The 15,567-nt window shown below is 40.0% G+C and overlaps 1 protein-coding gene across 2 annotated transcripts in view; it reads left to right on the forward strand.

Moving 5' to 3' along the window:
* Window positions 1-15,567, forward strand: part of LOC130427330 (polyamine-modulated factor 1-binding protein 1) — a 149,096-nt gene that overhangs the window by 23,503 nt on the left and 110,026 nt on the right. For both annotated transcript variants that reach the window (XM_056754711.1, XM_056754720.1), the window contains exons 5-7: window positions 1,186-1,342; window positions 1,419-1,573; window positions 14,158-14,243. In XM_056754711.1, coding sequence (XP_056610689.1) covers window positions 14,169-14,243 — 75 coding nt within the window. In that variant the 5' untranslated portion in view covers window positions 1,186-1,342; window positions 1,419-1,573; window positions 14,158-14,168. The remainder of the gene's footprint in view (window positions 1-1,185; window positions 1,343-1,418; window positions 1,574-14,157; window positions 14,244-15,567) is intronic.

A 15,567-nucleotide genomic window follows, 5' to 3' on the forward strand; every position in this document is an offset into this window, starting at 1 on the left:
CAGCAGTTAAACATTAGAGATTTCAGTATGAATTTTTTTTATCTAATATTTCTAATACCAGATTATCTGACGAATGTCATCCACGTGAGTAATATATATCTCTTTACTCGTACTTGTATTGTCTTTTTTTATAAATTTAGAAAATCTTTACTAAAATAAAGATAACACTAAGAACTACGAAAGCTACGAAAAAGCAACCGCTGAGCAGTAAATCCAGGCTGACAACACAGAACCACTGAAGTATGTCCAGCCTTAGAGGCTTGATATCTCCTGACAATATTGGAATGCTCTATTTACATTTATGCATTTTGCAGACACTTTTATCCAAAGCGACATACATTGCATGATACTTTACATTTGTATTTGAGTTTACAAATGTATTCTAGTTAAAACACTGCCCTTAAAAGACAGCCGACCATAAAGGTAGCAGACATAAAGACAGTTCACTAGGTTTTGGGACAGATAGTCATTATCATGACCAATAGCATCTTTTGGTTCTAAAGGCTTATCGTCATATTGTGGATGATGATTGACAGTTGACCTTCACACAAGTTCATGCCGTGGAGACATGCAGGTGACCTCTGCGGCCTCAGCTATGCCGTATTAATACTAATCTGATAGAATTACCAGGAACCAATTCACGTGCAGCCTGCTACTTGGGCAGCAGTTAAAGAGACAAATGTTACTACACTGCTGGTGCTGCAGGGGGACTGCAGATTTCAGCTTTAGAATGAGCCATTCGTGCAGCCTCGGCCTACAAATGTGAAAGGCCAGGAGGTGAAGCAACAGCATACAGGAGGCACGTACAGTAGGTTGGCTTACAGTGCCACTGCTTGGTCCGACTCAAACCCTTCCACTCAGCTCCCTCATTAGCCGTGTCGAGCAGAAGGGGAGAGAGAACATTGAAAAGGGCAGCGCTTTAAGGTCACTTTAGAAAAATACAGACAGTTATGTGGGGAGACAAACTGCTCGCTTTTTGTGCTTCCGATCATTTTAGGGGGAAAGCCACCCCATGGGAAAGAATATCCCATATGAGGTCAGTTTATTGTGCCGGTTTCCCACATTTTATTCTGATTTGTACAACCCTGAAGTATCTGACCTCTGCCACCATTATTCATTTTATAGCGCTATTCTTATTCTATATGTCAACAATTGTGTCTTTTGTCTGTTTTCATTTATCCCCAGGATTTTTGAAGGAACATCTGAGACAATGTTGATGCTTCAAAAAAAATAGCTGGGAGCTCTCATAAGCGGTGAAAGAGAAACTTCTGAGCAGTACAGCAAGTTTGGTGACCCTTGATACATCACCCGTGTTCCAACCCTCTAAAGTTCAGAATCAAACGTAAGAGATTACAGTACGAAACATTTGTCATCTAATTTTTCGGTCACTAAATTGTGTCTGTTTTATCTATTCTCAGATTTCTGGGAGGAACATCAAAGACAAAGTTGATACTTTAACAAATTACAACAGAGAACTCTCCTTAGCTATGAAAGAGGAACTTCTGAGCTACAAATCGATGTTGGAGACATAGAGTCGCTGTATTGTTGGGCAGAAGTATCTAGTAGAAGAGCTGTAAGTATCCATGCTTAGACATTTGATGTGTTCAAACAGCCTCAATTGCCTTTTGTATCTCAATAAAGCTATTGAAAGAATATTCTGGGTTTTATAATATCCACAAAAAATGTGTTGACAGTCATTAGGTTACTATTGAAATCTGTGGGGAAATAATACACCAGTTGCCCAATAGAGGTTAATTTTTTGTTAACAAATATATCGCTTTTGTCCTCCTGAAACCTCTCAATATTTCGTGATTTTTATTTCTTTGCCGTAAATCATCATTATTAGTCACCTTTTATGTTTGTCACTGGATGCTGCAAATATCTAACCTATAAAAGTATTAAAATGTGCTTGTTGTCAACTTCTATAACACAGTATTTAATCTTTTTAAAAGGACTGTTTTTTCAATTTGCTGAAAAATGCAAATTTGGACATCCAAGTTTTTGGACGGACAGCTACTATGTATAAAGCGTTTAAACCAGGACATTCCTTTAAAGCACAGGATAACTCAAATTACATGTACTATATAATGTCATAAAGGAAACAATCGATTTCTACTATTAAAAGACAATTGGCTCTTTTTACTTAAAGGAGCACCTCTGATCCCACATTGCACGCTGTAGGAATGGAAATTTTCGGTTTGGTTAAAACACGGTGTCAGCAAACACACTGCCAATACTCTGATGTTATACAGCATTTGAGTCCGTTCTGGACTGATGCAACACTTGTGCTGGTGTAGCTCCTATGAAGTTAATCAATTCCAAACCCTTTGACTGCAGCAACATCCAACAATGGAGATGTAAGTCTAGGATCTCACTGAGACTCATAAAAGGCCGCTTGCAGAGAGATCCACGAGCTCTGTAGATAAGGAGAACATGGCATTACGGTGTCTGACAAGGTCAAATGCTTCTGGAGGGCAGAGTTAGCCAAAAAGAGAACTGAAAGCAGACTTCTCAGCTTCTGTCAATCATTGGCAAAGCCCATTCAGTATGACCCACCACAGCTCGGTTTGGACTCTAAGTTAAGAGTTTCTTTCTGCGCTATGCACACGCTTTTGATTACTAATGAGCTGGACATTAACAGCAGTTTGTTCGGAGATATATTTCCCTTTCTCCATTGTTAAACCGCTTTAATGGTTTTTCACTCAGTGCTGGTTTATTGCCTCATTTTTCATACTGTCCAAAGATCCTGCTTCAGGGTTTTTGTGTTATTTGATGTAATTCATCAGGATATACTATCTCGAAGTGCAATCGTACATGCCAGTTGTTGAAGCATACAGCATACAGGTTTAGGTGTATACAGTCAATCTGCCTGCCCAAACATGAATTTCCTTGTTTTCTTTTCTATAAATCGAGTAGTCGATCATTAAATATTTTTAAAGTGCTCAGAGAGGGAGAAAGATAACACTCTCCTACTGTAGCAAGAGCATATCTGCTCCTCCAAACAATATTGCTTTAGTGCAGGTCTGCATAATAAAAAGGCTGCTTATGCATATTAATGAGGCCACTTTGCATAATGTCTGCTCCATGTGACGTGCTCGGCAGAATAAAAGACACCCCGTCACTTGTACTTTACTTAGGCGATGCATAAATAATGCTGTTTTTATCACATTGCTACATACATGGATCTCCTGTTAAACTTGTCTCAACTTCACACGGCCCTGCGGCCATACCTCCCCCCATTCCGGCACACACCCGCACACTATTAAAAAACATACGGTTGAGGTGTGTCTGATGCCAAACGAGGTCCTCGTTACCCCCCTCCCTTTTCGTTCTTGTGAGCTTTTGGAAGAACTACAGCGACATCTGCATGTATCATGGCTCAAAAGCGCCAGGCGGATACCCGCTGCGAGCGGGCTCTTTCTGCCAACGCGCCACCCCCATGCCCCACAGCTCTCATTACAGTTTCATAAACATGGTTAATTGCGCGTTCTGCATCCTCTGAGAATTAGCATATTTTAAGCACCACCCGGGGCTTTGTTAGGTGAGACGTGGGCACTCCGGCTATAGGGATTTTGCCGTTTGCGATTACTTAAGGTATTTAAGAGCAGACGGAGCGATGAGTGTAAATCTATATAAATTCTTAATTTTTTCTAATGATTTTGACAACATTTATATCCTGTAGATTTTGTGCGTTCCACATGATTTTTTTTGTCAATGACTTTCATATACCTGTATATTTTTATAAATAATTGTTATTTTTGTATACTGTTATAAATTATATATATATATTAGTCTGTTTTTTTTTTCGGCTAAAGGGCCCAGTCAAATTCATTTTCTTACATAGGTCATCTCATCCCTTAATTAATAGTCCATGTAAGCGTGTGTGTGTGAATGCACATTTGCATTGGGAACAAGCAGCTCTTTTATATTCTTTCTACATGACAGTGTGCCAGACATAATGACACCGAGCATATTTAACCAGAAACAAAGGATCAATTTCGCCAAATGATTTAATACAGGCAATCAAGGTCTCGGCAAGCATACTGATTATGCGCATAGTCTGTTTGATAGGTGGTTGGCAGAGGGGCAGACGTGAGTGTGTTGGATTTGTTTCATACTACCGAAAGCCTGAAACACAATGCCCCCAGCAATTCCCACGCTATTCCCTCCATACCCACGTTGTCAGTTCCCGCTGCCCGGTCAAGCGGGCACCCGTTGCAAACTTCCCACATCCACACATTTGCATCAAACGTATTTAATATTTCACAGTTAATAAAATCAAATATCCCCTTATCTCCTTGATAAACATAATTGAAAACATTGTTTAAACGTGTACCACTCTGTAAACGATTGCATCAAACACTGAGTGTACAGGTATACTTTTCCTTTACGTGTAAAAGTGGCATATTTGGCCTTGTTTCGTCAAAATTAATCCGGTGATTACGAAACGCATGTATCTGCATTCACTCGGCGCATAAACAGTACTCTCGTTCCTTCGAAGACGCTCAATTAATCCGCATATGACAGGCAGAGCGAGCCCCTCCTTCTTTTTTTTAATTAACGTTGAATTAAAATGAATTGGCAGGATGCCGGAAAGCAGGCACGCAGCTTTGAAGATTGCCATCGCATAATGAGTTTGATCTTTCCTTTTTTTAACACTTTGCGCTCCTCATTTCCCCACTCCCTGTGCTCCGCTGCCAGTTGCCAGTATGCCTTAGCGATTTAATGATATGCAAATGAAATATGCATAAAACCATTCTGCTGTACGATGATTAAGCGCCGAGGACATTAGCAGGTGCCCTGCCATAGGTCTCTTGTTGTCTCCTCTTCATTTTGCTTCGCCCGCAAACGGCGCCTCTATAGCAAAGCTCGGCACTAATAACAGCAGAAAACGAAGCATTTTAATAAGGACGGTAATATCCAATCGGCAGAAATTAAATCCTGTGCAGCATTTTTTCTCGCCCATGTTTTGTAATATCCACATCCAGGGAAAGCAGAGGTCCTTGGCATTTGAAGGATTTGGCTGCAGTGAGCAGGGAGAGAGGGAGAGACATGCTGAGTTTTCCTGGGAAGGACTTATGAGAGACTAGCATAGCCAAGCATTGCAGTTGCTTTTCTGTGCTTGTTTGCATGTGGTATTATGTGTATGTTGGCTCACAAAGAAGGAAAATATTCTCCCTTTCTTTTCCTTTTGCCTCTCTCTCTCTCCCCCCACTCCCTCCTTGTTTCTGCCAGCAGTTTCTTTTCTTCGTTTTTTTTGTAATCCATTTGTATAATGAGGACGAGACGCAATTAACTTCCCCCATGGAATTAAAATAAAAGACAGATCATCCAAACCTCATTAGCTCCAAACGATTATATCCACACGTGTTCCGCGGCGACAATAAAAAAAAAAGCGGAAAAACACACAACAAGAATAACGAATTAATTCACTAATTGAATGCGCGACGGATTGTTAATCGATCGCCTTGACCATGCCCAAAAAGATGCCACCATTTGCCCAGCCTATCCTTCCTGGTGGCAGCCTTGGTTCTGTCATCTTGGTGGTTATGCCAAGGCAGTGTAGGAAGCACAAAGATCTTATAATCCCTCCCTTTGGATGACTTCTTCAATTATTCATATTCCACAACCGTGCCCCTTTGTCCAACAAAAATCCAGAGGCACGAGAACCGAAAGTTTTAGTTTGGAGTATCCACTCGTCATTAATGCGCGTTGATGAGCCTCCTTCCCCCGCGCTAATTGCCGTTTTAATTTTCGCCTTGCATTTTAATCAATGAAAACGAACTTAACGAAATCATCCACTCTCGCTGATTGCGGCGGTGGCTACGGTTGGCTGTATGCCCGATGCCCGCTGTCTTCCGTGGTGCCAGGGCGATGTTCCTCCGAACCCTGCAGGTACCAGCACCAGCTCTCAGAAATGGCTAGTTCTGCGTTGTGCCCGGTTATATACCCAAAACAAAAACAAAACGAACGGGAGGAGTTTGGTTTTTTTCATTGGGTGGCAAGTAGAGGGCATGTAAAACAGGGAGGGGACGGGAGGGGTGCCAAAAAGGTTCCCATAGCCCCCCTGCCCCTTTTGGCATTACAGACGGGTTGGTCTAGAGGTAACCGCCTTCCAAAAGAGTCTGATGGTGTGATTCTGTGCCCCCTCCACTAAGTTCCTGCATGGATGTTGTGGGTGCCACCCCCCGGTCTCTCGTCTCCCATACTGGATGATGCAGTAAAGAATCTACAGTCTTAGCCATTCATCTCCCTGGTGATTGCCGTGAATTTAGATAAATCGCACACGCCTGCCTCCTTCCCATTCTGACGTATATTTGCTTGCTGCTCGAGTAGAGTTTCATGCTTCTTGTCATTGTATTCTTCTCCCTTTAATAAGTTGTGGTTTAGAAATGTTTGAAAGTCCGTTTCCTGGAAGAAACTAATGAAACGTCCAATGATCTTCTCCGTTGAGCGAAATTAAAACCGGTTAATGCCTCGTTAAGATGAAACGCATAAATTAATCCCCATCTGGTTGGTTGATTATAATTTTATGTTGTGGCTCATTAGTATGCATCCTCATGTTTGCTGTTTCTCTTTTTCCCCCTTTATTGTGTTTAGTATTTTTAAACAGCTGCCGTTCTGCCGTTGGCACCATCCCCTAGGTCCTCTCGCGTTTAAAGCAGCCGATTGGCAGCGCTGAAGCCGCAATGCCCGTAGAAGACGTTCTCCATTGCAATGGTTGGTATGCGGTTGACAAGAGGTGGTGGTTTGTATAGAGAAAAAAATCAGGTAGTTAAGGGGGAGTGCGGTTGGCACAAAAAGATGAAACCTCGTTACATGCCTCCCCTTTTCGCACAACAGCTTGCCGCTTTAGTTTGTTTTGTCTTCGCAAATTTTTTTCATTCAAAGCAGCCCCGTCGCCTTAATGAATCCGTCGTGCTAATTAGCTGTGCAAACTTTTCTGTGTTTAATTAGTCACCAAACGCGCCCCCATTGCCTTTTGTTTGTTCTTCATTCCAGATTTCTTTGCCAGCCGAACCGCATCGGGTACGTCGGCAAACGTTCGCCGATCTAGTGGATTTTCCATCTTTACCCGTGAGATGCCACTGCTGCGATCCTGGCATCCTGTTTAATAAAAACACGTTTTCGCGTTGGCATCTCCGGGAATGCGTTGCTGCGAATCATTCTTTCGGAAATATGGCATGCGTATCCACCCCGTCTTCCGACATCTGCGCCCTGTTTGCGAGCACGGAAGTTGGCATGGCATCTGCTGCCTAGCTGGCAGACTGCCTGCTTGGCACAGGGAATTGCGCTGGAGGAGAGAAGTAAGCGAGGAAGAGAGAGGGAGGGGCTTCCTTCTGCCCCACCTCCGATGCCAGGCAGTGGACAGCGCCACCGTTGGCAGCCTGCGTACTTAGTTTCTCTTCAATCCTGTGGGGTAGGTTCTGTGTGACTGCCATTTTTGTCCATTGCTGTACTTTGTGTCATTGATGCTGGGGGGAGATTTGTGTCGTCTCTTTCAGTCCGGTGCCAGGCAGTCATTATCAACGTCTTCAAATTTGATGTTTTGTAACCTCCGTAATCATGAGCAGCAGATGTTGTTCCCTTCCTTTTCGTAAGTTTAGAATCGTGCTCAGGAGCCCCCAACGGCTATCCTACTTCTGATATTTGTTGGATACGTGTCGCTTAACATCCGCTCTCCCTTGCCAATATAAGCCAAATGGCGCAAGTCGTCATGTTTGTTTCGTGTCTACCCGCTCGCCCCCCCCCAGAGTGAACGCCATTTCGCCTTGGCGCTACCACTGAGTGGATGGCACCGTGCCAGCTTTTCACTGCCACAATCCGCATTTGAAGCTTGTTTCTCGCGCTCGCCCATCCCCTATCCTCCTCTCGTCTTTTCGCACCCTCCCCTCCATGTCGTTCAGCTCTGCCAGCACAACCCCCAACCGCCCCCCCAACTTTGTTCTATAAGCCTGACATTAATTAACATACGGGTTAATTGATTCTAAAAGCTGATGAATTGCTCGTAACGTCTGTTGTAGGCTGGCTACCTCTGCTACCGGCTGCGTGCCCCCGCAACCCCATTAGCCTGGCATCGCCCGCACGACTCGCCCTTCCCTCCATGCGGGTACTCAAAGCCCTGCTGCCCAGCATCTGTGGTGTAGACCTGAGCGAGCACTGCCACAGCTCTTCTGCACTCTGGGAAAGGAGGCTGCTTATTGGACTATAGCTGATCGCGGTTGACGTTTGCTGTCTAATGCCTCTGCAGAATGTTGCATGACATTTGGTTATAAATAATCAATTCCTTTTGGTAACCACCTCCTTTGTTGTTTTTTCATCTTCTTCCACTCCATCTTAGTGAACCATTTACTCACACCAGGTCTCCTGAATTGTTATCCTAAAGGATTTGATTAGGATAAATTTGCTAAATGTGCAAATGCATTTTAATCTATTCACCTATTCACTATTCTATAGTGCAGTTAAAACACGAGAGTCGGGGAAAAAACAACGATGCTATTGATTTTAAACGGTTAACTTAATTCTGTGCATAATTATCCTTTTTTTTGTGCGTTAACAACGCTGGAAATCTTTCTGCGGTTTATTACTTAATTAACAGGGTCTGTCGTATTTGATAAAGTAATTATCAAATGAGTAATTATCAGATACTCAACTTTCATCTCCGCTGTTTTTTTCTATTTGGAGCTGACGAGGCTAAAAACACCGGAGCATTTTAAATGAGTTAATAAAGTGATTTCTGCTCGGCTCGGTCAACCTTTTGCAATTAATTAGTCCGGCTGCATCAGTGTACTCGCTCTCATTAAGACGTGTACATACACATCAGCATTCGTCTTATTTTAGCGCAACACCAGTCTGTTTTTCCTGTTAATGTGGTGTTATTAGCTTTTAATCTGGTGATGCATCTATGCAAGGTAGTCTTTTTTGTAATTGACTTTTACTGTTTTATTTCGCCATTCTCTGGCAAGTTTGTCCTTGTGTTGCTGATAAGCAATGCGTGTGTTTGTAAGAGAAGAGTGACACTGGCATACAACCCCAGCAACGCTCGATGCGACATTCTTTTCACTTTCTCATCTTTTAGTTTTTTTCCTTATTAAATAAAGAGGAGCGCAAGGCAACTCGGGCAACAAGAGGAATCCATTATGCAAATTGTCTGCTATTTGCATAATGTCTTATGCCAGGAATATGCAAATTAAGCATATAATTTATGAGTGCCTGCGTCTGTCTGAGTGTTCCCATAATTTACGAAGATATTTTTTTTAATATTTGTATTTGTTTGTCCTCTATTCTCTTTATTCCTTTCTTAACTGGCACGGGCGACGGGCATGCACCATACCCTTTGAAAACAATTGCAAGCTGTGGCCAATGAGTGAGAAAACTTGGCAGCAGCTGGTGATGCGGGGGGGGTAGTGGATATGGGGAGACTGGCACAATAAATCGCCTTTTCAAACGGGCGGCAGCAGAAGGCAGTTTTCTAAAACAACAGCAAATTGAATACATTAGTGCAAAACAAAGAGAAATGCAAATGTCAATGTCTTTTAAGCCTCATTTAGGGGGAAGTTACACGCTCCCGGTTGTCCCCCCGCGATTCGGTGCCGCCCTGCCCACTTGGCTGAGTGTGTGCCCCTCTGAAGAGCTGCCAGCTTTGCTTCTTCCCCCACAGGAGTGTGAGGAGTCATTCGTGATGTTAGCAGCGTAGTGCAGATTCAAGAGAGAGGGAGAGGGATGTGGCGATATGCTTCAGAAGGAAATGTAAATGCGTATGTAGGTACGGGAGAGCACATGCTTCTCCAGGACCCAGGAATGCCAATGCTGCCTTGGCCAGAGTCGTGCACCAGGGACCGTCATCGTTGGATGTGCCCGGCTGCCTGCATTCTCGCTGCTACTATCCGGCCAACTCTGTGTGGCTTCTCTTAATCACCGGCCTGTTTTGCATTCTTGATCTCATCATAATGTGACATGCTGTAGAAACGAAGCAGAGGAAGGGTCTTCTACGTCTTTTTCTTCCCGCATGCGGTTTTGCACAATTTAGTCTGGGACGTCAGGGAGTTTTTGCTACTTTCGATTTGGATTTTTTGTGCTGTTGGTCTTCAGGCCTCCTCTGCAAGGTTGTCTCACATGGCGTCTGGTTTCGTTCCTCAGGATTCTGATTGCGTGTTGTTTTTGTGGAACTATTTTCTTAACATGGATTTGATTTTGCAATGGTGTTTTGCATGAAACACTGCTTTCCTGCATTACTCATTGTCCTGTGGATGGTATCTATCACGTCTCTTATATTTCTTCAGCTTCATCGCCAGCTTTAGGCAAAAGTCTACTTCACAGTTTCCAGAGCTCATTTGACCCTTTAAGAACTGCTAAGACCGGAAATCTTGTGGCAACTGCATGGAACACTGTGTGGGCATCTGGATGCGTATGAGAAACCTTGGGAGATCTTGTCCTTGGTATGGGAGTTTTCTGCCCGCTGTGGAGCTGTGTCTCGGCACGTCTCCTGCTTTGAGATTCCGCTCAAAATCTCACTGAGCCGTTGTTAATTACAGCGCAGAGATCATTATCCGTATCCGTCTCATTCGGCCCGATTTTCTGCCTAAAGACACAAGTTCGTTTGGCTCGTGAATATTAGCGCACTGTAATTGGTAGCTCTGTGTCATTTTTTTTTTGGTTATAGCCGTTCCTTCTTTATATCTTACATTGCCGTTAAGCTATCATCTTAATTATGCATGGCGGACATTTCATTATTCGCTTGCATACTGATGAGATCGATGGAGAAAATGAAACAGCCGTTTTTGAAATCATAACCATGTTTTAAGAGAAATGTGTTTATTTTAATTTCCTTTTCTATTTTTTCTTTTTAATTATTGTCTTTTTTATAATGTTGTAAAAAAACAGTAAATTCCTTTTATTATTATGCGTGTGTGTGCTTGTGTGCTATACAAAACATACCAAAAACCGCATGATCATCTTGTTCACATTTACTAAGCTTTATTTTAACGTGCTATTTTAAAAATTGTCATGTAATGCATTTGAAAGCATTTGTAAGCATGTGTACAACATGATTGTTTTCATAATTTGTTAAACCAAAGAAAATAAGTTTTACTGTAGTATGGAGAAAGGAGCGAAGGCATTAAAGCATTTAAATACCTCAACTGGATTTTTATCTTTTTTCTTGAAAACTAAAACTGATATTTCATGAAGATAAAAACAAAGACATGAGTCAGCAGTTTGTAAAAGCATAAAATATACCCTTAGGTTACTTTGTGATGAGGTGATGACACTATAAAACCTGAAAAGAACTATATGTTGGTGTTATGTGTTCTCCTTCAGTTTTTAACAAATATAACAAGATCTCTAAAACTTTAATTTGCAAAAATAAATTACAACAGAAATTCAGCATATTGTTTTATTTTAGAAAAGGCATTTAAAGGAATTATTTAGTTTTGTTCTATCGAATAAAATAAAGCATTGGATTGGAAAAGTATATTTTTACATAAAGCATGTCAAATTCTAATCTTAATTAGAAAGTAAAATTGATTGTAATCTGAACACTCAAATTCAGAATTTCTGCAAGGCATCACAACAATACTTTTTAAGATTTCTGTCTTTCTTTGATGGTTTGAGATAAAATCATAGTAATTTAAACATTTTAAATCTGTCCAAATCTTGAGTCTCCAACATAATAATATTTTATTATTTTAAGAAATATATTATTGTTGTGTTTTAGCACTGTTCGAGCGCAGGTGAATCGCATACAACAAAAGCGATCCTGTGCATGTGAGCATTAGAGCGATAATTACTTGCGCTGTGTAATATCTTTCTAATTACAGTTCCTCTTTACATTCTGGTTAAGCCGTGGCTTTAATTATGCAAAGCAGACGGTTCATTATTCACTTGCTAATGAAGCTATATAGTGAAACCCTCTCTCAATCATATAACAAATCTTTATAGATTTAGATCTTTATCTTTATATATATATATCTTATATTTGTTTTACTGAATAGTTCTCTCACTTTGATGCATTAGTTTTAGATCAAGGCAAACAGCCAAACAGCTTCTTGTGTGTTTTATAAATACTTTACTGCAGAGATGTGTTCTAGCAACAGAGAAGTTGTTTTAATTTATTCTCTTTCACATACACACATTTCAAATTAATTTCTGTACAGCCATAATTCAAGTGTAAAATGATTTGTTAAATTTGTAGTTTGAGCTGGTTACAGTAATTAGTGAGATCACCGTGTCAGCGGCGCTTAATTAATTTTTTACGATATTTTTTATGCCATTTGATCACCTCTGTCAATCTGCCTTTACTTTTCAGTTACGTCTTCTAAGATATACTTGTAATTATCTTATATAAAATGTAGCACTGAAGAATTAAATTTGTGAATGAAAGAGCACAAAGGCTCTTGTCAGATTTTAGTTTTAGGTTTTTTTAACAGATTCATAGTTTTTTAATCTCATCCCTTCCACTTATCCCTCATCATTTTCTTTGTCCTATCTGACTGTTTGGATCTAAAAATATGATGCCACTTCAATTTTCCTATTTTCACTACGTATCAGTACCTCAATGTTGGTTTTAAACTACGTAATTGTTTGAAGAAGTAGTTTGAACTGAATTGATCTCCCTGAGGAACCTTGTCCATCACTTGGTTTTAAAGGACTCTTCTTAATTGGTCATGTATTCAACCTTGGTTTCCTTGTGTGTTTTTGTAATTGTGATGTATTTTCAATGTTTTTCTGATGAGTCATCAAATTCTGTCGTTCCTTTTTAAAACTTTTGGTAGACGCCTGCTTTGTATTAGATTTTTCTTTGATTGTATTTAATTTTTTTCTTTATCACAAAACAATTTCTCAATGTCACAAATGTGTAGGTTAGCATAGTACTGTATGTGTGCAGAACCAGAGAAAGTTTCTCTTAACCTCCCTGACTTACACACTTGTCCTTTTGTTTTGTTGTCGTATATGAATGATATTTTTTAATGAAAGCCATTCAGGGCCAGTGCTGAACAATATAACAGTCAAATAGGTCCACACTGTAAAAACTGCAACTTGAAAAATGTTCTCCCTACAAAGATAAATAAGTAACTTGGACATAGCGTTTTTAGTTAAAGGAGTCAAATGATTCTTTTGCATATTCTTAACCAAATATGCCTTAACATGTTTCTAACAAAGAATATTTTGTTGACGTCTTAGTTTCTCAAGATTTTGGCCAAAATGCGTCAGAAAGTTTGCCCAGCTTACAACACTGTGTTTTCTGAACAGACCATATTGCAAAAGTTTGAAAGCTCCCAAGATGCATTACGGCATTTTCAATTCTGTGTTTCTTATTTTTTATTTCTTTTAAAGATTAGTGTTTTAGTTCTTGCTGTTTTAATTTATGCTTTAATATCGTTGTTACTGTTTGTTATCTGTTGAGTTTAGAGTTATTTTAATGAATGATGGTTTTTGATTGTTACCATGGTTTATGATTTGTGTGTTTAATGCGTTTGTTTCACAAGATGCTCTCCCATAAAACTGGCAATCTAGCTTCAGCTTTGTCAAGGTTTAAGCATGCGGAGTAACAGCAGCTCAGAGCTCATAGACACAAATAGGACCCGGCCATGAATAATTAAGCGGCCCTTGGAAAAAATGAAGATTGGCTCTGTGAGGGTTCAACTGCTCTCTGTAATGATAATCACATAAGTGACTCAAAACACGTCAGGTAAACAATCACATTCATTGGTGGATCGAGGGGAGAAGAATGTTTTTTGTTCTGCTGATATGTACCAGTACATGTTATTGTGTGTTGCTCATTGGTTGTTGAGATATCAACCGTGTCTGTTGGTCATCCATGGTAAAGCTTTAATACTGATCACATGTAATTTGTTTTTTTGGTTTAGGCAGGACAATTTGGTAAATTCGGCAAGAAGTATCAATCAAATGATTTATAGTCCAATAACTACATATTATATCTCTACTTATAAAAAATGTAGGTCACCATTCTTGTGAAAGTTGACATATTTGCCAACTGTGACCCTGGTTTTTATGTAATGCCACAAATTACCATATGATTTGACCTCCCAAATGCTTATTTAACCCATGAAAAACACTACCATTTATTGATATTCATTTAACTAACATTGAGCATCTTTCTTTTTTCTGTCTGCCTGACTCTTCTTCTACTACTAGTCCTGTGACGGATGATGGAGCCCAGTCAGGATATCTTAAAGGAACAGCTTGAGAAGTCTGTCTCAGACCAAGGAGCCAAAGCAAAAGTATGTACACTACAGTGCCATATAACACAGTTCCGTATACACTCAAAAAGTTGCTGCTGTTTTTTTAACTTCACCCATCCATGTTCACAGTACATAAAGAATGCAAGTAACTGAAATAACGGGAGTTAACTATGTTATTTGTACTAAAAATTTAGATCTGTCAGCTTTACTTAACAAGTGTTTGACTGGTCAACTTAACATTGTTGAGTAGAACGCAAAATCCTATAATATTGGACCTATTGTTGAGTTTACTTAATATAAACAAGTTAATTCAACATGACTGGTTGAGGGGGATTTCAGTACGTACGACTGCATTTAGGCAGTACATTTCGAAATTTTGTGTTATTTTAAGTGTTTTTCAATAAGTAAATGTGCTTATTGTTCATTTATCTTTGAGGTTTAAGAGAGTTTGTTGTGTTTTTTAGTTTTTTAGTTTTAGGGTTGCCGACTTGCCGTTGTTTTGAAGAGTGGTAAATGTGCTTAGGCTGTGAGAGGTTTATGCGTGCCCATGATGTCTTTTCAATCATTCAATGAGCATTAACTGTGCTAATGCCACTACTAAGATGCCTCTCGTCTGGTTTACTCATTGTGTTTTTACTTGCATGCAGGAAGTCTGTATATAATTTGTGTACAACAACAAAAATGACCATTGAGTAGGACAAATATTGAGTTTAATTAACTTAAAATTACTGGTACAATCAGAGTGGTTTGGATTTACTCAAAAAAGTCTGGTCAACATTACTTAAATGTATTTTGCTCATACAACTAAAGTGATATTTGTTCAAATTACTTAATATTGTTGTGTGGAATATAATATTACTTGTTTGCGTTTGATGGAAGAGAGGATGGCTTCAGACTAAATTATGAGAGAATGTTCTTAATAATTTTGCTTTATACTATTTGAAGAGTTCAACAGATAAGTCCCTTTTTAAAAATGTTCAACAATCATATTTTTTTACTTTTCAATTAATATCAATCAAACTGCAGTTGGGTTGTTTTTATTATGTTATAATATAAATAAATACTGCTAACTAACTGTGGGTTCACACCAGCAGCGACAAAGTAAGGCGATGTCATTCATTTCAATGGCGACAGGAAGTGGGGGTTCAGATTTGCTCAACTTTATGCAAATGATGAGCAACTTCCGGGAGCTACTACCATTAGGAGTAAAGCAGCAGAGCTTACGTCGTCTGTCAATCGTCAGTTACTGCAAAGTCTGTTTATAAATGTTACTAGAACAACCAAACCTAGGAACGCCTTCTAACAACCTCGTAGCAAGAGACTAGCGACACCATCCATTGGAAACAATAGAAAACATGTGCTG

This window comes from Triplophysa dalaica, chromosome 1 (assembly GCF_015846415.1).
Source record: "Triplophysa dalaica isolate WHDGS20190420 chromosome 1, ASM1584641v1, whole genome shotgun sequence".
NCBI classification, from domain to species: Eukaryota; Metazoa; Chordata; class Actinopteri; order Cypriniformes; family Nemacheilidae; genus Triplophysa; species Triplophysa dalaica.